At 34.5% G+C, this 27,117-nt stretch overlaps 1 protein-coding gene across 40 annotated transcripts in view; it reads right to left on the bottom strand.

Moving 5' to 3' along the window:
- Positions 1-27,117, bottom strand: part of ROBO2 (roundabout guidance receptor 2) — a 1,660,631-nt gene that overhangs the window by 149,464 nt on the left and 1,484,050 nt on the right. For all 40 annotated transcript variants that reach the window (XM_072740956.1, XM_072740957.1, XM_072740967.1 and 37 more), the window contains 3 exons: positions 26,324-26,481; positions 23,462-23,582; positions 10,565-10,703 (listed from right to left, as the gene is read on the bottom strand). In XM_072740956.1, the coding sequence (XP_072597057.1) occupies positions 10,565-10,703; positions 23,462-23,582; positions 26,324-26,481 (418 nt within the window). The remainder of the gene's footprint in view (positions 1-10,564; positions 10,704-23,461; positions 23,583-26,323; positions 26,482-27,117) is intronic.

The raw sequence follows: 27,117 nt of genomic DNA, 5'->3' as shown, positions 1-27,117 counted from the left end.
TCTTGGAATATTCTTTGCAGCTCCACTTATGAAAATTCTATTCTCCTTTTCAGACCCATCACTAATGTCACATGGGACAAGAGCAGCTTTTCCTTTCTAAAACCCTAAAGAGTCTTGAATATCATAGTTTGCCTTATTTAATACTTAATGTTATTCATATCTTGTACCCTCTACTAAAATCCTTGAGAACAAGCTCATTTTTATAACCTGTTGCACTATCAACACTAAAAATGTTCAATGAATATGTATGATTATTTTTGAATTTTTGAAATGTAGTAGTTACTAATGTTATTAGTCTACATTCAAGATTTTTATTATTCTTTTGACAGAATTCACATCTTGCTATAAATTGTGTTCATAGTAAGGATAAAAATATTTTCTTTCTCTCTTTATGGAATTTCTCAAATAAAGGTAAAAGTCCCTATCAACTTTTTTGCTTCTATTATTTGTGGTATTGATGCTGAACAAAACTCTTATAAAATATGGATTAATGGTTGAAATATTTATAATTTTAATCAAACATATTTTTTATAACAAGTGCCATTTGCGGTATGAATTGTAGTGATGCAGAATATTTAACCAGGTTTTCTTCAGAAAGGCTCCAGACATCTATACATTTGATGAAATTAGTTGAAAGGTGTTACAGTAACTTTTATAACTGTAACAGTCACAATACATAAGAATTATTGGCAAAATTTCTACACTGAGGTCTTGTCAGGTCTACCCTATAGATTTGTATCATGAATCACCTTCTCATAAGAGACTTCTCATACTTTAATTTCTTGGCAAAGGTTCACTGTGTCTCAACAGCAGCACCCTTCCCTCAAATATGACCCTTGAGAATGAAATTCCAATGAGTTGATATTATGCACCAACTAAATTTTTCCAATAATTGATTCTACTCTGTGGAGTAGCGTATAATCTTACAATGCTTTGAAAGTATTTGTTTTTTGTCTCTTATCTTTCACAATTGTATCTCCTTCACACACTAACAAAATTATAACTCTTATCCATCATGTTATTGTAATACGAGGTCTCAAACTATTCTTTGTGGGTTTTTTCCCCTTTCTCTTTCAATTCATATCAGTCAACTTGAATAATCACGTTGAGCAACAACTTTTCCAGAGGGAATATTAGAAGGAATAATCACAATGATAATGATAATAATAGTGATGATGATATAGCCCTACGCTTTAGGAAATATAAAGTCTAGAACTCACTCCCATCAGCCAATATTCACAACTATCCATAAAACTGTTGATAATCAAATATTATCAAGAAAATATAAAATAACGCTCTTTTAGTAAATTCTATCATTGTCTGAGTGCCATTAAGCAATGTAGATGAAAAGATTAATTAAATTATCATCTAGAAAAGTTCATAGTTCTAGATTTATATACTTAAACTATTTAATTCTCTCAGCAAGCATTTCTTTGGCTTCTTTTGTGTTCCCAGTGACTTCATTTTTATTTCCAGATACAGTGTTAAGAAGAACACCGGCATAGGGGTGCTTGGGTGGCTTAGTTGTTTGGGTGTCTGACTCTTGGTTTCAACTGGGGCTGTGGCCTTGGCTTGTGGTCTCTGGGTCTCAGAATCTCATCCTACACTGGGCTACTTGCTTAGTGTGGAGTCTACTTGTCCCCCTCTCTCCCCCTCTGCCTTCCTACCCTCTACCCTCCACCTCCTACCTTGCTCGTGAGTGCTCATTCTCTCTCTAAAATAAATAAATAATAAAACCTAAAGAATACAAGAATATATTAAGTTAAAATATTCTGTTATAATAAAGACAGAATTGTTTTAAACTTTGTTTCAATGGCAGTGGGAAGGAATGATAATTTTTTAATTATGCAAACTTATTTGATATGATATATCTTACTGATAAGTGCCATTATGATAAAGGTTATAAAATCATTTATATGTACTCTATTACACAGATGTATTTTGTGACCATCTGATAGGCACGAATTTACTAAAATGCCTTTTCCTAATCTCTAATCCCCAATGGAGAATGGAAAAAAAATTGTTTCCACCCAGCACTTCTAGTTAGTGGTCAAAAATGTGGGCTTGGCAACCATATATCCTAGATCCTTTACTACATTACTGACTTTCTCATACTGACCCTCTTTGTGTCTCATTTTTTTTTATTTGTAATATGGAAAGGATAACAACATTTATATCATAAGGTGGCCATAAGAATAAATGTATTAAGGTAAAATGCCTAGAGTAGGTCTGGTACAGAGTAAGCACAATGTAAGTATAATTTATTAATATTATATTTACAGAAAAGGGAAATGCAATACAAAAACAAATGTTTTGAATCAATATTAGATTTTTCCTATAAAAAGCTAAACAAACATTCAGGGTCAAAGGCAATTTTGAATTAAAAAATATGCCCATATGTACATAAAAATCTGACAGGGTATATGCAAAATATAAAAAGTAGTTGTCAATGATATTTGAGTGTATCTTTCAAGGTACTTTCACTTGTCCTCTTTCAGCCCATCCATTTTAAATTTCTGAGTTTTTCCTCCCATAAAAATGTGTTATTATACTTGTTAAAATGTTTTGAGTCATTGCCATTTTCAGAATCATAACATTTTAGAATTTAAGGGCACAGAAGTCATCCAATCCATCCAATCCAACTTATACATTTTGCAGACACTATTACTCAACATATTGTGTAAATTATTTAATACAGCATGATGCATTTAGCAGAGCTGGGATAAGATTGTTAATCTCCTAAATTCAACTTTACTTTGTAGGCCCACATTGCAATTACAACTTATTAAGCAGAACAACAACAGCAAAAATCAATCAGAAATATATCTTAAGAAAAACCCCTGGGTGATTAAAAATCGTCTAAGTGATTTAATCACAAATTGTCATATGAAGGCAAGGATTTGTGTTAATATAGTCAATTAAAGAACTTTCCCCTTCTTATATTGTGTTTACAGTTAAGGTAAGAATCTAGGTACTAGAAAGTGTGTCTCCAATGATAAATATCTAATATATCCACCTGTGGCTTGATACAGTGGTTACCTCTTGGTAAATCTTCAGCTCGTCCTATAATTTGGGCTAAGGCAAATGTTGCCCAAGTCCTACTCGTGCCTAGTGAATTCTCCAACATGCCACACTTTGATGGATGAAAGAAACCTTCTATGACTCCTATGTTAGACACCACCCAGATGCCAATGACAGGTGGCACTCAGGCAGATCCTTTTGCTCTGCTAACTGGCACGTGGTTTTGGCTCTGCCTTGACACAACACAAGAGCTGCCAGTTAATGGACATCTTTGACTTCAAGGCATTTCATATTCCAAGTGTGTCCCAGCTTGTTAGCTGACCACTGGCCAGAGCCCAAATTGGATGCCAGTTCCTGCATTGTTCCTGAGCTGAGATTCTCAACAGATGGGCCAATGTGGTCACAGGATGGGGCAACTTGTACTCCTCAACCTAGGTGGCAATTAGTTTTGTGTTAACAGCAACTATTAGCACCTATTTGATGAAAACACAGAGAAAGCACCATTTTGGCATCCCTCTAAAAGTTGCTAATTAATCCTGTTTGTAAACAAAATCTCTGTCTTCAGCTTCTAACAATGTAACTTTGACCTGGTCCAAATTTAGATTTTTTAAAGCACTAAGACACTTTATGTGTGGCTTATGAAATTAATGCTATATGGTATTCCTATAAAGTTATTTATAATATAGTGTTTCTAACTTATTATCTAAAAATTTATCTAAATATAAAATTTGTAAGTGCCTCAAGTCCACAAACAATTAATAATCACATAATTATGAAGCTCATTACTTTAAAATATATATTTCATGTGGGACGGATGCTAAATCAAGTCCTGGCCCTAACATGTATTAATGCGTGACTTTTGAAGCAAGTTATTTAAGCTTCTATTTTCATACCCTTCAAATAGGAAGTCGTATTATTCTAGAACACCATTTAAAATAACATAATTAACAAGCAAAAGTGTGTGACAAATAGTACGTTCCTCAAACATACTTGCTTTTATTGTTTCATAATCTTCTTACAAAAGTGGTGATTTTCTTATTATCAGCAAACAAATGATATAGCATAATATGTAAAATTTGAAAGTCCTAACTCAGATAGCTTTTGAATTGAGGCTGTGATAATATATCTGGACCATGTACAATCCCCCAGAGGTAGAAAAATTGGTGTAACTTTCAGGCTTGGCAAAATGGCTGGCAAAATTCATAAATTAATCTATCTGATTTAAAAGCAAAAGTGATACATATTAAATCAATAAGATTTTATGTGTTTCTATAGAAATTGGCCAAAGAAAGAGTATCCATAGAAATTGTATACTCTGTTTTTCTTGACTATATTTTCCTTGTAGTTTACCATTTAACTAATAAATGCCACCAATCAGCTGAATTTATAAAACTGGTGCAGTTGTTATGTTTATCCATTGTAGAGAATTTACAGTGCTTTGAATTAGTTATATGATTTTAATAACCCTTTGAGTTAGAATGGATGGCATAATTATTCACCCTGTACGCATGAATCAAAGTGTAGGTTAGTCATTAGTCCTACTGCACTGCTGGTCCATTTCTTCAGGATGTAAAACACAAAGAGTTTAAATAGCTTCCTCAAGGTCACGCACCTAGTTAGTGGTAGAGAAATCTGTCAAAAACCATTTCCAGAACCTGGAGTATGACTAAACAGGTAAACGATTAAACAGTGTCAGAACAAGGCTAAAGTCTAACATCTATGGCAATGGCCTAAGCCCTCTGCATACTATTTGTAGCTATATTAAAAGATCTCACAATAATCAGCATGTAGTTCTAATTTTTTTTCCAGACAGAAATGGCTAAGGCATCTGCATAGCTGAAAAATCATATTCAGTTATACTTTTCTTTATATTTCTAAACCTGAGGGACCAATTCACTTTTCAGATGTCACATGTAATGTTTTATATACATTGCTTTTCTCCTGCTCTCAGTTCTTTTCCTTCTTTAAAAAAAACATTAATTGACCAATCTTGACCAGCCTACCTAATCAGCGTGGTTATTTATCAGGAGCCCAAATTACCCCATGTCCTTGAAGCACACACTGTATTCGAAGAAGGCTTATCTGCTCAGCAGGGTGGTGGAACACCTGTTCAGCATCTCTGCATCCCAGAAGCACATGCTCTAAACAATGGAGCTTCGAAACAATTAATATAAGGACATTTCCAGGGCTAAGTGAAAAGAGCCACTTAGTGTAAAAATGCCACAAAAAAGGGAATTATAAGTGGTTCTATTCAGTTCCTTTTCTTAAGGATTCATGTATTTATGTGAATCTCACATTTCACGGAATGAAGAACTCTAAAAAATCTCTCTTAAAATAGACTTGCACTTTGGAAAAAGGAATTTGTCAGTGGCTTCAAGAAAATTGATAGAATTTTGCACCATATATCTTGCAACTCTTATTCTCTAGGCCTTTTTCTATTTTTATGAAATATTCATGAATTATATCCACTATGCGCAAGCCATCAACTGCATTTAGAATTTGCAGGCATATATAAGAATGTAAATGGCATATTTTATTTCCTTTTTGCTCTGACAAGCTATTACGAACATTCCTTTCTGTTCTCTAGATCTTTATTAAGAAAGTTAGTGTCACTTTAGAGTTTGTTTAGAAAATAAATAAAAATGAAATAAAAAAATCACGGAGCTAACTATATTATATGAATGATGAAGGATGTTAAATCTCCTGTTTACAATTCTTCAAAAGACTGCCAATAATTAACTGAAACACAATCTGTACTGACAAGCCCAGATAAGAAAGTACAGTTAGATTAATCACACTACTCCTTAACTAATTTCTGAGAAGGGATATTTTTATTCTTCTCACTATTATTAGATTGAACAGAATATTGTAGTGTTGGTATATTATAACTTAATTTTATTTGTTTCGTTGAAAATTTATTATGTTCTATTTCACATTTAACACATGGTATTTTTCATAGAGCTCCAGGACACATATATATGTATTTTTATTTTGCTATAAAAATATACAATATCCATATGGTAATACGGAATATGGCATAAGATGAAATATCGTCTTAGTATTGTAAATACTGGCAACTTTTATCACATGAAAACACTTTGTAGAAAGATGTGCTGACGGCACCTGGTCATCAAAAGAGTATTAATTAGCAAAAAGTTCTAGGTTTGCCTGAGTAAAAAGATGTGGTACCCAAGAAAGAAACTAGGATTGCTTTAGTCCTTTCTTTAATGTATTCTGTATATAAATACTTCATCACATCACCCAATCTGGTTAACACGAAATAAAAAATAATAACAGTATATTTATCTTGCTTAAAATAACTTTTTAAACAGACTATCAGTGAGCATGATAAATATAGTAGGCACTTAATAAATGTAGGTGATTGTGAAATTGTATCCTCTACAATTTAAATTATGCTTTTAAAAAACCTGTTTTTTAAAAAATTATCATTATTTATAACAATAAATCTTTCCTCTCTTTTCCGTTATTTCATTTTATTCCTTCTACCACTTTAGTTTCTTATTGGTGTGCAAAATTCTTGTCCCCAATACAGAGTTGATGTTCATTTATTTGAGCATACATCTATTGAGACTCTCTGAAAAAAAAGATATTGATACTTGACACAGTCACAAAAAGTAGTGACTTCTTTTTTCTTCCTAAAACTTTCAATTGTGAAATAATAGTAGCATCTTCAGAAGACAGTAGCATGTAATAAGGTGAAGGCTCCTTCTTATTTTGTCTCTTTGTTATGGAAAATAGCCAAATAAACAACTTTTCCCTGTTTGGGCATTAGGGTTATTGCTGGCCTTAGGAATTGCTACTTTTCCCACCTCCCCAAAACACTCATCTAATAAAAAAAAAATGTCTTTAATATAACTCACCAAGGGTATATTTTCATTTTATTAAAGATAGTTACTGATAAAGATCAGAAATTTAAAGGCTAAATAAAAAAGAAGGAGGTATAAAAGTACTACTAAAAAAATATTTTCACAGTAAAGGGAAAAAATACGCCCTTAATTCATCTCTGGTTACTGAAAGTTTGGCACAGATATCTTGTTCTGTGTGGAAGGTTTAAACAGCTATCACAGCATTTCATAAATTTAAACTTGAATTGAAAAGCTTTCCTTGTCTCCAAAAGAAAAATAGTCACCTATTACTTACATAGTAATTACAGGCTATGCAGCTGCCCTGCAAAGCTTTACTATAAATGTGTTAAGCATGAACCACTACACAAACCTTATTCAAACTGCATTAAATGTTCAGCCAAAGAAATGTCATCCTCCACCCCACTTCACACAATTGCTTACACAAGAACAATGGCCATCTCCCTAGTCTGAGACTTAAATAACGTAATAGAATCAATGTTGTTGATTCAGGCTATGGTTGGTTAAAAGTCATTACTGTTATTCCTCACCAAGTAAAGAGGTCTATTTCCCCCTCATTATGCATAAGTGAAGCTTATGCTAATGTATACAAATCTAAGAACGAATAAGCTTCTTTGAAATACCACTTAAAGATTATTTCAAGAAAAAGCATGTGGCTTCCGTCATGATAAAAATATTGACCTCAATTTCTATACGGCCCTGAGCCTTACTTTAAGCCTTTCTAACATACAATCTAAAGCTCACACAGCATTTCCATGTGCTTAATACTTTGAAAATATTTAGTTGGTCACACAAAGTGCTATAGCAGTATCATGTCATAAGCAGAAAAATAAAAAGGCCAGAACCCTAGGACAGTGTTTTAAGGAAAGTTAGTGGAAATAAGATTTCTCAAAATTTCCACCTTGTCTTTAGAGGCCTTATATCATCCATTCTAAATAGGTAGTATTAATACTGTTCTTTGATTTTTATTATTTGAGCTCTGAAATAAATGAATTGGGTAAGATTGAAGAATACTGTAACAATGAAAAGTGTCAAGTTTTATGATTTAATGCCTAGACAAATCCAGGAATAAATCAAACTGGGCTTGATTAAGTTTTATTTTATCTTAATTCAAAGACACAAACCCATTAAAATGCAACACAGTCTTACAACTTTCTATTTTTGAAATATTTATGAACTGGATCTTGCTTAATGAATAAAGATGGCAGGGTCATGAAGGATATTATATGGATATCATGTAACCCCTGATACCATGTGAAAAAAGAGCATTCTTTGTGGCTTTCTTCCTAGTACTCCACAAATCTAGTCTAATTATGAGAAAGCATGAAACAAATTCAAGTTTGGGGAACAATCTGTAGGATACCTGGCCAATACCCTTTAAGACTGTCAAGGTCATAAAAACAATGGAAGATTGAGGACCTGCCATACTAGATAAAACTGGGAAAACATGACAAGTAAATGCAATATTCTAGAATATCCAACTAAATATATACCTTAGATTGGATCCTGGAGCAGAAGGAAGACATTAATGGAAAACTTGGTGAAATCAAAATAATGTATAAACTTCAATCATTATGCATGAGCATTTGTTCATTAGGAGTGACAAATATTTCATCATAATATAAGATGTTAACAATAGGGAAAACTGAGGATCAGGTATACAGGAATTCTCTGTACTATCTTTGTAACTTTTCTATAAATCCAAAAATTTTCCAAAATAGAAGTTTGTTTGTTTTTTAAAAAATGGACAAAGCTGGGGTGCCTAGACAGTTAAGTTGGCAAAGTGTCTGCCTTTGGCTCAGGTTATGATCCCGGGGTCCTGGGATCAAGCCAGTGTCTGGCTTCCTGCTCAGCAGGGAGTCTGCTTCTCCCTCTCCCTCTGCTCCTCCCACAACTGGTGCACATGTGTTATCTCCCTAAAATAATTAAGTAAAATATTTTTCAAAAAATGGACAAGGCTATTTATTCCCAGTAATTGAAAATTAATCTTCATCTACACTAGGCCAAATTTTACCATATAATTCATCATCTTTAAATCTTACATCAACATTCTAAAACTACACATTAAGTGCTCTCAAACTTGAGGAAAATTATTGACTATCCATAGACAATAGACACTAATTACTCAGCTCCAAAACTCTTCTTGCTTTTCAACCTGCTTCTCCACTGAGAAGACTTGAGGAACCTCAACATTCACAAATTCCTGTTACAACACTCCTTTAAAACCAGATGTCCAGGGACGTCTGGGTGGCTCAATGGTTGAGTGTCTGCCTTTGACTCAGGTCGTGATCCCAAGATTCCTGGAATCGAGTCCCGCATCAGGTACTCCGCCACCTGCCAATAGGCATTTCCCTCTGCCTATGTCTCTGCTTCTCTCTCTGTGTCTCTCCTGAATAAATAAATAAAATCTTAAAAAAAAAGATGTCTGATGGCATAGTGACAAAGGAAACAGAGAGGTGACTTTCCCTATTATTTTGGCTGAAGGATTAATAAAATTAAAAGCTTCACTTGATTCATTCCAATAAATTGCAAGGAACCTCTCACTGGCTATTTAAAATGTTTGGTCCATTTCAGGCCAATGCGTTGATGATATAACTTTAGAAAATATAGTATCAGAAAATTAAGGGTAAATAAATCAGATTTTGAAATAAATGCATATATTCAGCAAAGTATCCATAGCGGTGGCTGGTGAGAGCAGATAAAAGGCAATGATGTCTGTGAAAGTATGTTTAATTTCAGTCAGCTGAACGAAACCTAATTTCTTTTTTTTTTTTTAGAAAAAAAATATAGAAAGGACAGAATGTGAAATTTTATGCAGATGATGATTATAGTAGGTGTGATGGCTACAGTTTCAAAAGACAAAACAAATCTTAAAGCTAGACTTGCTCATTATATAGAAAAAAAAATCCCTTAAATGATTCTTTTGGTCATAAAGAGCAAGGTCTTGGAAAAATTTAGACAACAAAAAAGTTAAATGTATTTTTCTAAAAGGATAACAAGCATTTTTAGACTAACCCTAGAAAGCTGAATGACTGGGTTTGGGGTTTAGTGATCGGAAGAATAGAAATGAGATGGAGGGAAAAGTCTCCATGAAGAAGTGTAGATTGAGAAAGTGACAGGCAGTCCCTAAGTGACAAACTCCTATGTGGTGAGTAATGTTAAGTATTGTATTTGCTCTCTTTTCAGTATTGTGTTGCACAAAACTTTTCCTTTACTCTAGACCTTAAAGTAAGCTATAGTCAGCAGCCTTTGGTTAGTGATGCTCTGGACAACAAAGGAAGGTGGACAGTATCCAGTGTGTGTGGGTGGGGGAAGTATCATGGCAGCAGAGCAGTAGTTGGAGGTAATTAGAGTAGGTATTCAAGAGTTCAATAGGAGTAGAATGGTGGAAGGGCCACGTCAGGAAACTTTAATATTTGGGGGTAGTAAATGGAGTGGAGGATCAGGCATTTATATGAAACTTCAATCAAAGAGTGACAATAAAAGCCTGGAGGACTTCAGAATATTAAACAGTAGATATGTGGTTTACATATGTAAAAATCATATGTGTAGAAATAATACACAGAGATATCAGAGTGTTTGGTAGTTACAATCAGGATGTCTTTTTTTTTCTCAATTATTCAATGATTAACAATTTTCCATCCATATGATGTTCTTACCTTCCTCTTGGCAGGTCTGCATCATCCTTTTTCCACCGCACAGTTGGTTGAGGATCTCCTTGGACCTGACAACGAAATTCTACAGCTTCTTCCTCCAGTACCACCTGGTTAATTGGCCTCCTGAGAAATGTGGGTCGTTCTTAGGAAAAAAAAAAGCAAAAATGGTAAAATGAAATGAATGTTTCATTTATTATTAAAACATGTTATTAAAACATGTATTATTATTAAAACATGTTATGTGTTTTGAATACATTACAGATAAAACATAACTCTATCTCAGCTATGTCTTGATAAGACTTTACGAATCCAATGTAATTGAATAAAATAAAATATTTTGGATTACAGAAGTAGCTATGTTTGTATATAACACCATACAATCCTTTGAAAAATATTAAGTTGATTTTTCAATGAATTCCTAAGCTAAATCATGTAAACCTTATCAAAAAATCTTAACACTGGATTACACAGAAACAAGGAAAGAGATAAAAATGATTAATCTATCACAATGGCTGAGTGGGAAACTTGAAATTGTTGGAAAATATAGAAAAGGAAATATATTAATTCTCCATCAAGAATTCTAGCATTAAATGGAATTAAAATAAAAATTAAAAAAAAAAAGTGCTAGAGAAAACGAACAAACATAAAAATCATGCTCTCACACGTAAGTGTTATCTAAGTTTTCCCATATAGGTTCATTTCACCAGGACTCAATACGTCCATGAATGTTTTTACTTCATGTATGGAAAACTCTCTACCTGATTTATTTTTTCTTAAATAAAAAAGTTGTTGATTTGATTTTTTCTTAAATAAAAATCACTGTTATTATTAATTGTTGTAAAGTATTTACTGTCACACATAATTTTCCAAGGCCACTGCCACTTATCTTCTCATTGTTCCAGATTTTTTTCTTTACCTAACTTTTAATGTTTCTTTATTTCTCTAATATTGTGTTTTAGTTTTCCTGTCCTTGTTTTTTTGTTGTTACTTTGCACCTATTATCCGTAATCTGCATTTTAGCACTCCTTTACATCAAGCTAGAAAAAAATAAATCCCTGTCCATAAAAATCTTATCATCTAAGAGAAATATAAAACAAACAGTTGTTTCACAAATCTCTAAGCACTTCAGATTCTTGTCTAATTTCTTCCCTTTTTGATAATGATCTGATACAGGAAACATTACCATTTAAGTTTTTATTAACACATGTCTCCAAATCATAGGCAGTCTAATAGTGCTACTTACTGAGGTAGAAAGAGAAGTCAAGGAAAAGAAAGATGAAATCCATTGAGAATTGACACAATTTATCTGGCCATATGGCCATACTTAGTTAAGACTTTAGTTTCAAACCCAGTTTAAAAATATCAAGCAAGTAGCACAAAACTGAAACATATTTAGCAAGAAAACTTTAAAGAAAATAAATCACTTTAAATAACATATATTAAGAGTAGAGGGTTGAAGTATATAATTTTATTGTTTAAATAAAGATCTATATTTATAAAGTAAATGTGTAAGTTGCAAGACACATACTGTATTGCAGTGAAGGCAACAATCATTGGCATTCAGAAGGAAGACAACTCCATCTCTCCATGGTGAAATTGACAGTAGGGATCAAAAATTTCTCTAAAATAGCAACCTGCATAACTTACCTAACTGTACTCTGAGACCTCAAAACCCCAAGCCATAAAACAGGCAAATAGAGCTTTTCATAGAGAGCTTTTTAATGCAGAATTTAGAAATAATCCATAAAAACTTGGAAGGAAAAAAAAAAGATTGCTCTTAAAGATTTTAGGGAGTCAGAATCAATTAGCAGCTAAATGGCCCCCTTCCCCAAAGACAACAGAACAAATCTGCATGTTGGATGGAATGATTTAGTATTACCCTCTTTCTAAAAGATTTTATTTATTTATTTGAGAGAGTGAGAGAGAGGAGAGCATGAGTAGGGGAGCAGCAGAAGGAGAAGGACAGGCAGACTCCACACTGGGCACAGAGCGTAACATAGGACTCAATCCCACAACCCCAAAATCATGGCCTGAGACAAAAATCAAGAGTTGGTTGCTCAACCGACTGAGCCACGCAGGTGCCCTGATTTGTATTATACTTTTGAACTCTGGACACTATGTGCTCCAAACAACTCTTTAGCACTGGCTGGTTGTTATTGATATACTGTTTCTGTCAGCAAATAGGTAACAGGTTCAGTAAATATCTCCGTATGAGTGCTCAGAATGTTAATAGCAAAAATGAATCATTAGCATAGAAAGTAGGATTAACTTTTTCTTTGCAATCACTTGGGGATATTCATCCAATTCATCCAATTCATTGCCTCTAACCCAATGTTAAAAGAGAGCTAAGCTGCTGTTACTATGACTTGAGATTGGGAAGTCATGTCAATCTCAAGTACAACCTTTCAAATCATGTACAACCTAGTGTATGTAGGGAAGTCATTTTCTCATCCATCCATTCATTTAGCACATGTTAAAACAGCTTTTCCTATGTCAGGCTTTGAGCTTGGTGGCTGGTGAACAGCCGCTTGGTTTCATCAGAAAAGGAGTGGGAGGTGAAGCTGTGATTGGCAATATGTAGGGCCTTACAGGCTAACTCAAGGAATATGAGCTTTGCCCTGAAAGTGAAAGAGAGCTGCTGGAGGATTTTAAGTAAAGAACCAACATTTTTAATAATGTGAAAAAGACTGTGTTGGCAGATCTGTGAAAGATGAGCTAGAGAGAAGTGTGAAGCAGTGAATTACGTCAAATGTTTCTTGTAAGAAATTATTTCAGCTTCGACTGATACAGTGGTTCTCTGGATATGGTAAAGGGGACAGAATGAAGAGATATCAGAACTGAGTGATCAATCAGATGTGGGTATTGAAGAAGAAAAGTCTAGAAAGATCCTCAAGTTTCTATTTAGCAAATTGGAAGATTGGCAGGTAAAGTATGGATATGGTGTGTGTGTGTGTGTGTGTGTGTGTGTAGATCCCTTCATCACAAAAAATTGTAGATATGAGAAAAGTGAATGCCTTATGCTTATGCCATTGTTGGTCAGGTTTCTGTTACTTGAAGTTAAAAGCATTCTTAATTAAGAAGATGAAGGAGGCTACTTACATAATAGGAGGGAAAAAGAAAAAAATATGATCCTATGTGTAGATACAGAAAAAGCTCTTAGATTTAAAAAGAAAGAATAAAAAGGAATCAAAAGAAACTTCTTAAGCATGGGGAAGATATTTTATCAGAAATTAAATGCAAAGCTTCTTTTTTCAAAGTACTATCCTAAAATTATGCCTATTAAAATCAGAAACAAGATGGACATGCCAACATTAATAATCAATAAGAAAAAAGTGTGAGTATTGGGGAACAGAATAATAATTTCGATAATTGCAGCAAAAAAAGAACAGCATAGGATCATTGTAGCAACACTGGTAGTATTAGAAAATGGGTGTGTTGAGGAAGACATGGACATGGCCAACATGCACATGAGAAAATGCTCTGCATCACTTGCCATCAGGGAAATACAAATCAAAACCACAATGAGATACCACCTCACACCAGTGAGAATGGGGAAAATTAACAAGGCAGGAAACAACAAATGTTGGAGAGGATGCGGAGAAAAGGGAACCCTCTTACACTGTTGGTGGGAATGTGAACTGGTGCAGCCACTCTGGAAAACTGTGTGGAGGTTCCTCAAAGAGTTAAAAATAGACCTGCCCTACGACCCAGCAATTGCACTGCTGGGGATTTATCCCAAAGATTCAGATGCAATGAAACGTCGGGACACCTGCACCCCGATGTTTCTATCAGCAATGGCCACAATAGCCAAACTGTGGAAGGAGCCTCGATGTCCATCGAAAGATGAATGGATAAAGAAGATGTGGTTTATGTATACAATGGAATATTACTCAGCAATTAGAAACGACAAATACCCACCATTTGCTTCAACGTGGATGGAACTGGAGGGTATTATGCTGAGTGAAATAAGTCAATCGGAGAAGGACAAACAGTGTATGTTCTCATTCATTTGGGGAATATAAATAATAGTGAAAGGGAATATAAAGGGAGAAGAAATGTTGGGAAATATCAGGAAGGGAGACAGAACATAAAGACTCCTAACTCGGGGAAACGAACTAGGGGTGGTGGAAGGGGAGGAGGGCGGGTGTTGGAGGGGAATGGGTGACGGGCACTGAGGTGGACACTTGACGGGATGAGCACTGGGTGTTTTTCTGTATGTTGGTAAATTGAACACCAATAAAAAATTAATTAAAAAAAAAAAGAAAAATAAAATGGGTGTGTTGAGGAAAAATTGTGGCAAATTCATACATTGCAAAATGAGTAAGTCATTAGAATGTTAAAGTTATGTTGTATCTATCTATCTGTCTATCCTTTATCTAACATGGAAAACTTTCATGACATGATGCTAACTATAAAGTAAATTGTATAACAGTATGTGAGAGTAATTCCATTAAAACACACATGAATACTTTCAGGCAAAGTTTTTGTATGCTTCCTATAACATGCTACCTGTCACAAAATTACAACATATGAGTGTAATTAATCCCAGGGCAAACTCGACATTAAACTTGTTACAAAACTAAAGTTGCTAAAAGCTGTCTCTTCATCCTGGGGACACTATCCTTGAGGGTTTTCTGGATATCACATGTGTTCTAAGACTCTCTGTTTTTTATGGAAACATGTGGAAGCACCTGATTTATAATTTCAAGTAGGAAGACATAGGATCCCCTGCTGCCCCGTTCTGATGAACTCAGCATGGGTGGACAACTTTGCAATGAACTTTCTCTATTCCCTTCTGCCCTCAAGCAGAGTCTAGTTGCCTAGCAACTAGATAACTGCAGTAGAGTATGTGGCATAGAATTATTGGAAGCCTAACATTGGCTCATGATGGAAAATGTAATTCAATTGATAAGAAAGAAAAAAAGAAAAATCAATGCAAAGAATAAACCAGATAAATTCATTTGCATATATAGAGCACATGAAGATGGGTTTTATACTTGAGGATCTTTGGTTATACCTTCCAAAAAAATGACATTGACGTTTACTAATACATTAGAGTTTGGTCACGACTTTTAAAGTATTATTCTGGGAATTTCCATAGCACCCATTAGTAATTATCTCTAAATTGTATTATTCATTATTCCAATTGTTTTCTGCTAATTATACTAAAATTACCTTCTACCTCAATTTTAACTGCCTTCAAAAAACAGTATGTTAAAACTGTAGATTTGCTTAACATTTATTTAAATGGAAATACATGTTTTGTAAGAATTATTTTTCCAGTATCCTTCACTAGACTTTATTTCCAGAAAAATCTTAGAAACAGAAATATGAATATTAAAGACTAAAGAAGTTGTCCAGGTAGAAAATGTATTTTTGAAGGCTTTGCCTCTACAGTGGTTACTATTATCATAAGCCAAACACAAAGCCATGTCTCTTTCAGACACAAATTACAAAAGCTGCAAGGAAATATCTTGGGGATTACTGTTTTGTGTCAAAATCATCTGCAAAGAAATATAAAGTTATAAGGATTAGAAAGTAAGTTGATAAGTAATCACATTCAATATCCATTGCCACCCATGAAGTTTGTACCACATGAAGATTGTACAATTAAAATAAACATATATGAAAACATCTTGAACTACTAAATAATGAGCAAACTTAATTTTGAGGCATGTAAAATAAGGTCACTGATTTTTCCATGTTATCACCTTATGTCTGATCACATATTGAAAAACAGAGGGGAGAAATCCCAAGGGCTGTTTTCTGACTGCTTATCAATTAGATTAGAGTCCCTCTGAATGGCCTGATCCCTAATTATATAGCCTCAGAGTGATCAGAGGCAATGTCTTTGCCAATGCAATTAACATTTTTTTTTAATGTGAGATTAACTGGATTTGAATCACCTGCATAACTTGCTTACAAGGTTAATCTCTCCTGAGACAGTAGTGTTGTTTGGCAGTGTGGTACTATGTAAAGTACAGCTTTCAAGTAGTCAGGTCAATTTAGTTTCAAATTGGCATTCTGGAAAACCCGACTCTGTGTATGGTTGTAATAAAATCAAATGCCAAGTCTCACTATAGTTATGTCAATAATGTTCAGAAAACAAAATGTTCACTTTAATACAAAATACGATAAGTCTGAAATGTGGTTGCATAATATCTCTTGTTTCTTATTTATATGCTACAATGAAGGAAATTAAATCCCCAGTGAACAAATTTCTCTTTCAACTGCAGTCAGTCATTGAATATGACTGTAAAATTGGCAATGGCTGTATCCTGACAGCTATTACTAGGATGATCTTAACAATTTTTAAAATAAACTTTGTTTGACATTATGAAAGTGGTATTGCAGCAGTAATTACATAGGTAGAGTCCTTTAAGTCCTATAAGACAAAAGCTATGCAATAAAAGGAGAGTAGAACTGACTACTGCTTATAAATCTTATCTTTACTTCAGCTGACCCAGAAGTACTTGCCACCCTATAGTGTCTGTTAAACTGGGAAGTCAGATGGCTAGCCTTAGTATGTCTATTTTTATTTAACTAGGCATGCATGAGGGGATGAGGTTATGATAGCCACTGAATGTGAATTATTGTGCCCTTCCAAAACAGACTGGATGATAATGATCAGTCTGTCTGAATGTGATTAAATAAATCCTGGCACACTAATTTCTTTTCTTGCCAAGAATTTTCTTTGTCTGAGAGAAACCATCCTGTGAAGCAAAAACAAACACAGGTAAATGTTTTCAGAGGGGAAAAATTGCTTCTCTCACCATATTTTAGAGGCAAAGTTTCACGTTATTGCTGATAACGTGATGCAAAAGGTCCCCTGGGAGCAGGCACATGTCTACTCATCTTACCACTTTAGGCACGTAGGAGGTGCTCAATAGATGTTTGTTAAACAAGGGAATGAATAAGAAATATTTTGCTGTTCTAAAGTATGAAAGTTATTATTATTTAAAAGATAATGCTCTTTTTTTTTAAAGATAATGCTCTTAATGATAATCTTGATTTTAATGACACCTCATATTTGGAATTCTTACATGAAGGCCACAGATTATATTTCCTAAGTTTTGGTCCTAAGATATCTTCTCTCATAGCTTTGTCCCTTAGTATCTAAACTACACTCAGGCCGCCACTAATAATCTCTCCTCTAATAACTGAAAACAACATCACCAGCCCCATCCTCTGGGGTTTCCCAATTTGATTATCCTACCATGAAAACCATCAATTGACACGGAGATTCCAATAGTCCTTCTAGAGAACAGCAATTAAATATGACTGAACAACAATAGATCATTTGTCATTTGAAGAAAGCCTCCAGTGTAAAAGAACAATGTAGGGATGGGGGTAGAGAGGAAGTCAGAAGAAATAAAAGCAGGATGCATCACAAGAAAATTTTATTTGAAAAAAGGGGTAATTAAAATCCTAAGGTGCAAGAGAATTTAAATTATCCATGAAACAAGAACAGAATATTGTAAGTAAGGAAGAATGAAAGAAAAGAAAGACCTGGACGGTTTCACATCAAATTAACAAATACATGTTTCACATGTAAACTGAATAAAAAAGATGGGAGAGGATAACTCACTGAATTATTTAGATAGAGTTTTTACATGATAATTGCTCATCACGTCCAGCCAGTAAAGGAACAAAGTGCCAAACCAAGGCATGGTATTGAAACATTTCAGGACAGTGGAATAAAGATAGAATACTAAAACATGGAAAAAAAGGAAAGAAAGAAAACTGCTCACATAAGAATCAGAAGCACAACAGACTTCTCAAAGCTGAATGATTTGGGAGTGGCGATTTTAATATTCTGAGTAAAGTTTTTTAAAACTAGAATTTTATAACTAGCCAAAAGATCAATTAAGTCTCAGAAACGATACGTGTACCTTGCCCTGAAATTTGCTCTAGGCTTCAGTCAAATAGAAGGTAGGAGAGAAACACTCTTCTGAAATAGGAGCCAACCAGGACAGAAACAAATGCAGGGTGCAGGAAACAGGGAATCCAGCATGTGAGAGAAGGGGAAATAAGTATCAGCATGAGCTTCGGAGTAGATCTACATGGCTTCGAGCCCAGTCAGACTAGCAGGAGGTCTGAGGCCCTCAGGACGGCTGTGGCAAGGGTGGACTCAAGGGCTAAGTAGAATATAGAAGATTTTAAACCTTCTGGTAGAGATTTCAAGAATTCATGACAGATTTAGACAAATGTAAGTGAAAGGAAAAAAATGGGTTTATTACTAACTCAAAGAGCAAGTAAGTGCCAGAAAAGAAATTCCATCATAATAGCATAACACTAAGCTTGCAGTCCATATTTACATGGTTATATTAACTCATATTCTGACTCTTAATATAACCAATGTCTCTAGTGCCAATATACTGAAAGATAGTAAAAAGGGAAAGTGGAGGTGAGAAGGTGAGGAAGGGGATATAAGTGGGCCAAATCATCAGCTTACAAATAAGAAGTCAAAATAATGTATAAAAATGAAGAGTAAGGACAGATTTAGAAATATGGAAAGAAAGCCCAGAAGAAAAAGATAAAGCAGGCTTGTAGAAATGCTCAAAGATGGGGAATATGTACGTGTGTGTTGGAAGGAGGGTAGGGATAGATATTTCTGTATTTCATTATATGTTTAATAATACTTCTAATAATCTGTTAGAAGTGTAACACATGAAACCTTTTTTTTTTGAAATCTTTTTTTTTTCATGGATTACTTTGATAAGCATTTAAAAATCATTTGGTGGGGGGGCAGCGGGCACCTGGATGGCTCAGTTAGGTGTCTGACTTCAGCTCAGGAAATAATCTCTGGGTCCTGGGATTGAGCCCCATGTTGGGCTCTGTACTCAGTGGGGAGTCTGCTTGTCCCTCTGTCCCTTCCCCTGCCCACACATGCACGCCACGCACATGCTTTTTCTCTCAAATAAATAAAATCTTAAATGAATGAATGAATAAATAAATAAAAATCATTTGGAAAAAAATTGTTATTTTTAAGTGATAATTAAACTTTGGATAATAGCCCAAACTTACTTATAATTAGAAATTTCATTATATAACTCAATTATAGCTTCTCTGACCTCAGGATCTTTAGAACTTAATAAACATATGTATAGTGCTAGAGAGTATTCTTTATGAAGGCATCCGGAGTGTGCCATAAAGTTTGGTGTCCATTAACACTATGATGCCTACTTCTTAAATTTAGATTTGGTATTGCCGGCTTAACTAAGCTGTTATGTATGGCCAACAAATATTAAAGAACAAACAGAATAAATGATTCATGGAGTACAGCAGAGTTTGTTTTGAAAATGAAGTTACATTGACCATGTCTTTGTCTAAATAGATTTTTAACATATAAGCTGTAATTTTCAACCTAAAAAAAAAATTCTAAGTCCAAGTCTATTTACTAGGGAATCAAAACACTTGCAGATAGATGGCTCTTGTGTTAGCAAAGACCTGTTACTCCTTTTGCTGTTTTTCTTGCTATTTATAAGTCAATTATATTTTTAGAACAATTAATACTGCCAATTACTTTTTCTATATAACACATTTTAAAGTAAAGATGGAGTTGCAAAGGACAAATAAACATTTTCTGTAGCTACAGAGTGGGTTCAGTAGGCAAATTTATTAAAGCAGAATTGCTGCTACATGAAAATAAAATTGAGAGGGGGGAGGCATAAAACATAACCAGTTACACTTGTATAAACTCGTGGTCAGAAATAATAATATCTGACAATTATGAAATATAAAGAAGTTTATTAGGAAACATATACTGGACACAAGAGCACCAAAATAAAATAAGGAAGTCCCCACTGTTCATAGCACACTAGTTATTTTCTCTGAGAATTGAGATAAGTACAGAAGAGATTTTCTCATGCAATCCTTGTCACGTCACATCCTTGATTTGGACAATCACTACTGTTTTTATACTTTTACTTCTGGGTTTGGATGTTGTTTTCTTATCCGTAACGGAGATTTTAGCGTTTTGTTTCAACTTAATATTGTACTTATAACCCCTTAGGTCAGTTCTGAATAGTTTACACCATCAGATAAATGTTCCCAGATTCTTGAATCAATTCTTCCAGAGGTACTGCCACTAGACAAATTCAATCTTTCTGGCTTACAGCTATTTTCAAAATAATTTAAAAGTTCCCCTGTAACTCCTGACAGACTTAAGGATCTCCTGTAGTTCTCATCATGTCCTTAGGGAACATAGGGTGAATATTTCATAACACAGTCACATTTTGGTAAGTCTAATTGCTTGGGTAATGACATTAAACCCTTTCAATTTCCTTCTGAAGGCAGTATGTATTGCTTTAATGCAACATTTTTCTGTTCCAGAGCTTATGGCAGTTATAGAAAAATAGTAATGAGTGTTTCTTTAAATAGAACAGCTGTACTTGTGGGTTTTCAATGCTAATGTTCAGTGGCCACTAATTTCATATCTTACCAGTCAAAACTGTATTTTATTCATTATGGAGTGAAAGACATTTGAGATTCTTCAGGCTGACTGCATGAAATTTAAGGGCAAACTGATACTCATCTGAGCTCTGCAGGACAGAAATCTACGTGCATACTTGGAACAATTTTATTTTTACTATTCAATTCCTTTAATGAACTATGGGATTTCTCCTGGTTTTGTCATTTGGGATTTCAAGCTGCTAAGTATCCATAAGGAATATTACCAGAGATTACTTGGTACTCAGAGTGATTGAAAAGAGAGGCCTGCACTTGGGTACGTATTCACAAAGCACACTGTAATGCTCTAAATGTAATGGGAATCATAATATGGCTCTTTTGCATGTGGCACCCCCATTACACCATGGGATGGCACATCTCAAAATGTAGAAGAAGTTTCTTTCAGAACGTATGCAGGATTCTGATGCTACCCTCAAATGTTCTGGAGTAATGACCAACAATAAGATCTTATCCTAATTTATAGAACAAGAAGAATCTTTTGCTGGCACAAAAAAGTAATTTAAAAACACACTTGTCTCGTGTTTTTTTCTTATTTTAAATCACATAATATGGGATGCCTGGGTGGCTGAGACTGTTGGGTGCTTGACTCCTGATTTTGGCTCAAGTCATAACATCAGGGTTGTGAAACAGAGCCCCATGTGGGACTCCATGCTCAGCAGAGTCTGCTGGTCTGCTCCAGACTCTCTCCCTCCCTTTTACCTTCCCCTTGCTCACACACGCTCCCTATCTCTCTCTCAAAAAATAAATAAATAAAACCTTAAAAAAAATCACATACTATCAATAGTCAAATCTTTTAAGATGCAGATAGATACACACATATATGTATATACACACATATGTGTATGTGTATCCATACAGACAGTTAAAGGGGTTTCAAGGACTTCCAAAGGAATGTTTCATTTTCCAGTATCTTTAGGATCCCTATTTTCCCTAATTTTTCTGCCATTGTATTTCTTTTTCAATTTTCCACAGCTGTCCTACACTAATTTCCTATTTTTTACATCATCTTTATTATCCCCCATTTTCTCCTTCCTAATGCTTTCTCCACAATTTCTCTGATACAGATCTATCAAGTTTTTTTTAAGTAGGCTCCACCCTGGGCCCCACAAAGTGGGGCTTGAAGTCATACCCCTGAGATCAAGACCTGAGCTGGTATCAAGAGTCTGACACTTAACCAACTGCCACTCATATGCCCCCAGATCTAATCAATTTTAGCCTATTTATTATATGACTCCACTGAAGAGTCCCTTATTTCATAAATCTGGAGAAACATGAATATCATAGCAATTATGCAGGGAGGTGGAAGGACTCTTTTTTAGGAAGGCTCCATCTCTGTGAGTCACCATTTACTTACTTTCCATATTATGCCTCTGAATAAGCCAAAGAAGCTCTGTTTCCACTTCAAGAGGGAAGCAAGAAAGTTAATCATTCTCTGAGTTTGGTCTTAGGCCCCAAACACCTGTTAACACCTAAGAAAAGCTAGAATCCAAACATGTTCCAGGACATTAGCTTCAAACAAACTTCGGCTGAGGCTGGCATCGATATCCTTGCCTTCAGTAATTTATGGAACAACACGTATTGTTCACCTGATACTTGCCTGTGGTTGACCCTACCCGATTCCTGGAGGAACACATAGTCTAGACTCTTTGCTAGTATAAACCCCTAGCCACAAGTGACAACGAAACTCACTCTTCTCTCCTTTCCGAGTCTCCCAGACACTTCAGCTTCTATTTTCTGTCACATTATTCAATATACTCTATTTTCACTTTTTATGGCTCACATTTGGTTTCTATCCTGTGTGAAGCCAAGAACCTTCTTGGCTGGTCATGTGGGACCTTCCCCTGAGTTCTTGGATCCAGCCTGCCTACATCAGCAAGATAGGTTTGTTTGTTTTTTTCTAATTTTGATTACGTGTGTGTATTTATGTGTGTGGGGGGGTGTGTGTGGGTGTAGCTAGCTAGTTTTTTTAATCATAAGTTAAACTGTAAATATTTCCAGTTGAAATTTTTTAAGTAGTAAACAAGTGAAATGTCTTTGCACTTGCAGTAATTAAAAGAAAACGAAAAACTTAACCTGTGTCTTGCACATAAAAGATACTTGATAAATACATCACAGTGGATAAATTTTAGAAAGAATATCTCAAAGAGGTTTTGAGAAAGATCAAATTTTTGCATTCTGATAAAAGGCAAAATCATATAAATATATATTAACAAAGTAAATGAATTATTGTTTCAAAATTATATTTTTCTTCACATCAAAAATTTCATCTGAAAGAACCAGAATGCGACAAATCTAGTTCTTCACTATCACCATAAGTCATAAGTACCTGTCCCTATATGACCTATATTTATTTAGTATCAATAAATATATTTAACATCAAAGGAAAAGCATATATAAGTAGCAATATATAATTTAAAAGAGTTTTACCAAAGACAGTCAGCTCTGCTGGATCACTGTCTCTTTCTCCCACCATATTGGTGCCAACACAGGTATACATCCCTGCGTCACTTTTCCTGGTATTGGAGATCATCAGCTTTCCACCACGGATCTGTTAAAATTAAAAAAAAAAAAAAAAGAGGGGGGGAAAGAAAAGAAAATGAACAATAAAACAAACAGCAAAGAGAAGATGACTAAAAAGTAATTTTGAGTATTTAAGCACATTTTTTTTTCCTAAAGGAAATAGCTCAGTGTGTAAGACAAAAAAACTCCCCTCCCATTTTGGCATCTGTATGTGTATTTTCTTCTCTTAACTTCTCTCTCAATATAAACCTCCATATTCCCTTTCTAGAAAATGCTTTTGGGCAGTGTATTTCTCTCTTGTCTGGTTCTATTTTGAGTCTCGTGACTGCTTCCATCAAATCCTAATGATTGTCTTCACTGTGAAGTAGGTTGAATGAAATGCTATTGATATTTGTATCAGAAAGAAGCACTAGATACCTGCTTTTGGTAATATAATGAAATCCAACTGATGCAGAGGGATTCAACAAGCATTTACTGAGTACTTCTATGGGCTGGGCAATGTTCTATGTGCTTAAGATTTAGAAGCATACCAAATAGTAAAAAAATCTCTGCCATCATGGAGCTTAAATTTCAATTGTTAGCATTAATTATCTATGTCTCATCTTGATTGTATTTATGAAATAATTTTTGAAGAGGAGGGCAGGTTGGATAAAAATAAATAATTTTTTTTAAATGATGAGAGTATGAGTTGATATAAATCATTGGCTTCTCATTGGTGCTCCCTAATTGTTTCTTAAATGATAAGCATTTATTGGCCAAATAAACCAGTGTAATATGTTAAAATGTCTATTTGTTAAAGAGGATATTGAAACAGAATTAGGTTTTCAATATGTGTATCATCAACTCATGGCTTCTTTCCCAATTTTTTTCCTTGTATTTATATAATTCAAAAATCTTAACATTACAATGACTGAGTGTTCTTACAGAGATGGGAGATAAGAACATACTGGTTTCCTCTGTTCATCTTTATCTCATCGGCAAACAAAACCCACGTAAGTATGTTCTCAATGGATACATTTCAGGCTCTGAAACTTGTCATGTCACAGAAAGGGACTTTCAATGTTGTTTTTACATGGGAAGAAAAGCCCATCAACCTGTTCTTAATTATGTGGAGGAGAGTGTAATAAACTGTAAGTTATAAAAATGGCCATGGAAGCCATTTCTCCTTCCCCTGAAGCTGAGTTTGGCAATATGACTTGACTAGACCAATGAAACTAAAGCAATGTTTCAGTAGAAGAAAAGTTTTCACAAATTAAGACTTGTCTTTCCTTGGAGCAGCTGGAATCCTGAGACCATTATGGGAACCAGTCTGAGCTGGCCCGCTGGAAAATTATAGGCCAAGAGAAGAATCAAGATGCTCAGCTCAGTGTTAAGTCAATTGCCAGACATGTGAATAAGATTACCCTAGATCATCCAGCTGCCAGCACATCTTTAAACAAGCCACAGAAGCACGAGAAAACCTAGCAAAGATCAGCCAAGCTGGCCCAGAATAAGGAATTGTCATTTTACACACAAAATCATAGGCTAAATAATATGGTTATTATAAGTCACTGTATTTTGTGGTGGTTTATTACAAAGCGAAAATTAAATGATGCAAACATGAGCTAAAAGCCCTTCAACATTGAATTTACTCCAACACCAGGAACACATTTTTTAGGTTTGGTATCCAAGCACACTGAGAACCAAATTCTCCCTGCAACATAGATCCTCATGATGTCAAGAGCTCAAACCAGAATCACATGAATATATATTGTGATCTCTTACATGGCCTATCTGGTTCTATGTTATGATGTAACCACCATGCACACATAAAAAATAATCTTCATCTATGAGATACTTTTAAAGATAATAGACACTAGACTATATGGATTTTTTATAGAAATGGCACATTTGTTCAGTCCTGTGTGACATTATTATAAGTAAAATATATTTATTCTCAATAACTGTATTGAACATTAGAATTATATTAAGAATAACATCAGAAGTTTGAAGCATATCTACTATTTCAGTGAACAGGTTCCTACAAGCATCCCAAACAAATGTTGAGTGGATCCTCAAAAAATATAAAATAATTGTTTGCCATTACCCTTCTCTACCACTTTATGATGTTCTGGGTGTCTCATTTTGATATTAATCAAGTGATGAACCTAATCATCAATTTTCCTTGAAAGCAGACCATTTTTCTACAAAAGCGAAACTGCAGAACCAAAAAAGTCCTGTCTACTTTGATTTTACTTTGTAACTCTTAAACTTTTAAATGAATTCATATATAAAATTTTAGTTATACACATTAAATTTAAAAACTGGAAAAGGTGCTTGAAGGTGCATTACCTCACATTATTTTCTCTTATATTTTGAAAATAGTGCAAAAAGAAATGTTCTAGTGAATATGGCTTATGGCCATCATTTACTCTTTGTCACTCATGTACTGCACAATCAATAGATGCATTGGAGATCTTAAAAAGAGCTAAGTCATCTTTGTGCTATAAATATATATTTACATATTCACATATATTTACATATTTATATATTTTCATATTCAGATTGGTGCAATTATTAATATATCATCTACACTTGATTTATATAATTTTGTCTCTTTGAAGCCTCATCTTAAAGTTTTAGTTCTTGGTTACTCTTTTCAGTCCTTTCAATACAGTGTGAATGGTAGTTATCATTCAATGCAGTTCTACAATTTTATTATCAATAAAATATATCCATTTTAAGACTTGATATTTAATCTCTGTAGGCATTAATTTTTATTTAACTCACACTTATTCTTTCTTCCTTGTCATCAATTCGGACTTTGTCTTTTTTCCAGTAGATCGTGGGTTCTGGGTGTCCCCTGGGAGGTTGGCACTCCAGGATTGCAGGCTCTCCGGCTGCCACTACAACATCTGTGGGATTTTGCCGGAAGTCATCTCGTAACACTAAGGAAAACAATTGTAGTGAAAGAAAACTTAATGATAGGAACTTTAGCTTTCTCTTACAAATGGTAACTTCAAGTCTTACTGTGTTCTAATAAAAATTGAATATTTACTGAGAACATAGCCATGCCTATATTAAAACATTTTAGGGCCAAATTAAATGTTCAACAGGGCTATGGCTGACTATATGACCGTGCATCTGTGCTATCAAATCTGATTTAAAAAATAAGGAAAGTCTAAGGAAAATGAGAAATACTCATGATATAGTTTTGAGATTTGACACGCAAGGTACAAAATTGTTTATGCAGCATAATCCCATTTTCTCTAGAGAAAAAGCATAAATATATCTCTATATGTAAAAACACTAAATAAATTGTCAAGTTCTACTTAAGACCCCAAAACAAGTCATATGCATATGGTCTGTGAGCACATGTGCATGTCAGTCTGGGAGGGGAAGTAGGGTGAACACTTTCTGAGAACACCCTTTCTCATGACATGAATATGGACAAGATCCACACTGTTTTCATTTTACGTCAGAAGATAGACTCATTGTTCACCCTGCAACACACTAGCACCCACATCCACAGGGCTACATTTTCATTCTCTGTGAATCTCCACCTGCCAAGCGACATCTGGGCA

Source organism: Vulpes vulpes, chromosome 15 (genome assembly GCF_048418805.1).
Source record: "Vulpes vulpes isolate BD-2025 chromosome 15, VulVul3, whole genome shotgun sequence".
In the NCBI taxonomy this organism is placed as follows: domain Eukaryota; kingdom Metazoa; phylum Chordata; class Mammalia; order Carnivora; family Canidae; genus Vulpes; species Vulpes vulpes.
The sequence above is the reverse complement of the archived record's forward strand: the minus strand, read 5'-3'. Positions and strand labels throughout refer to the sequence as shown.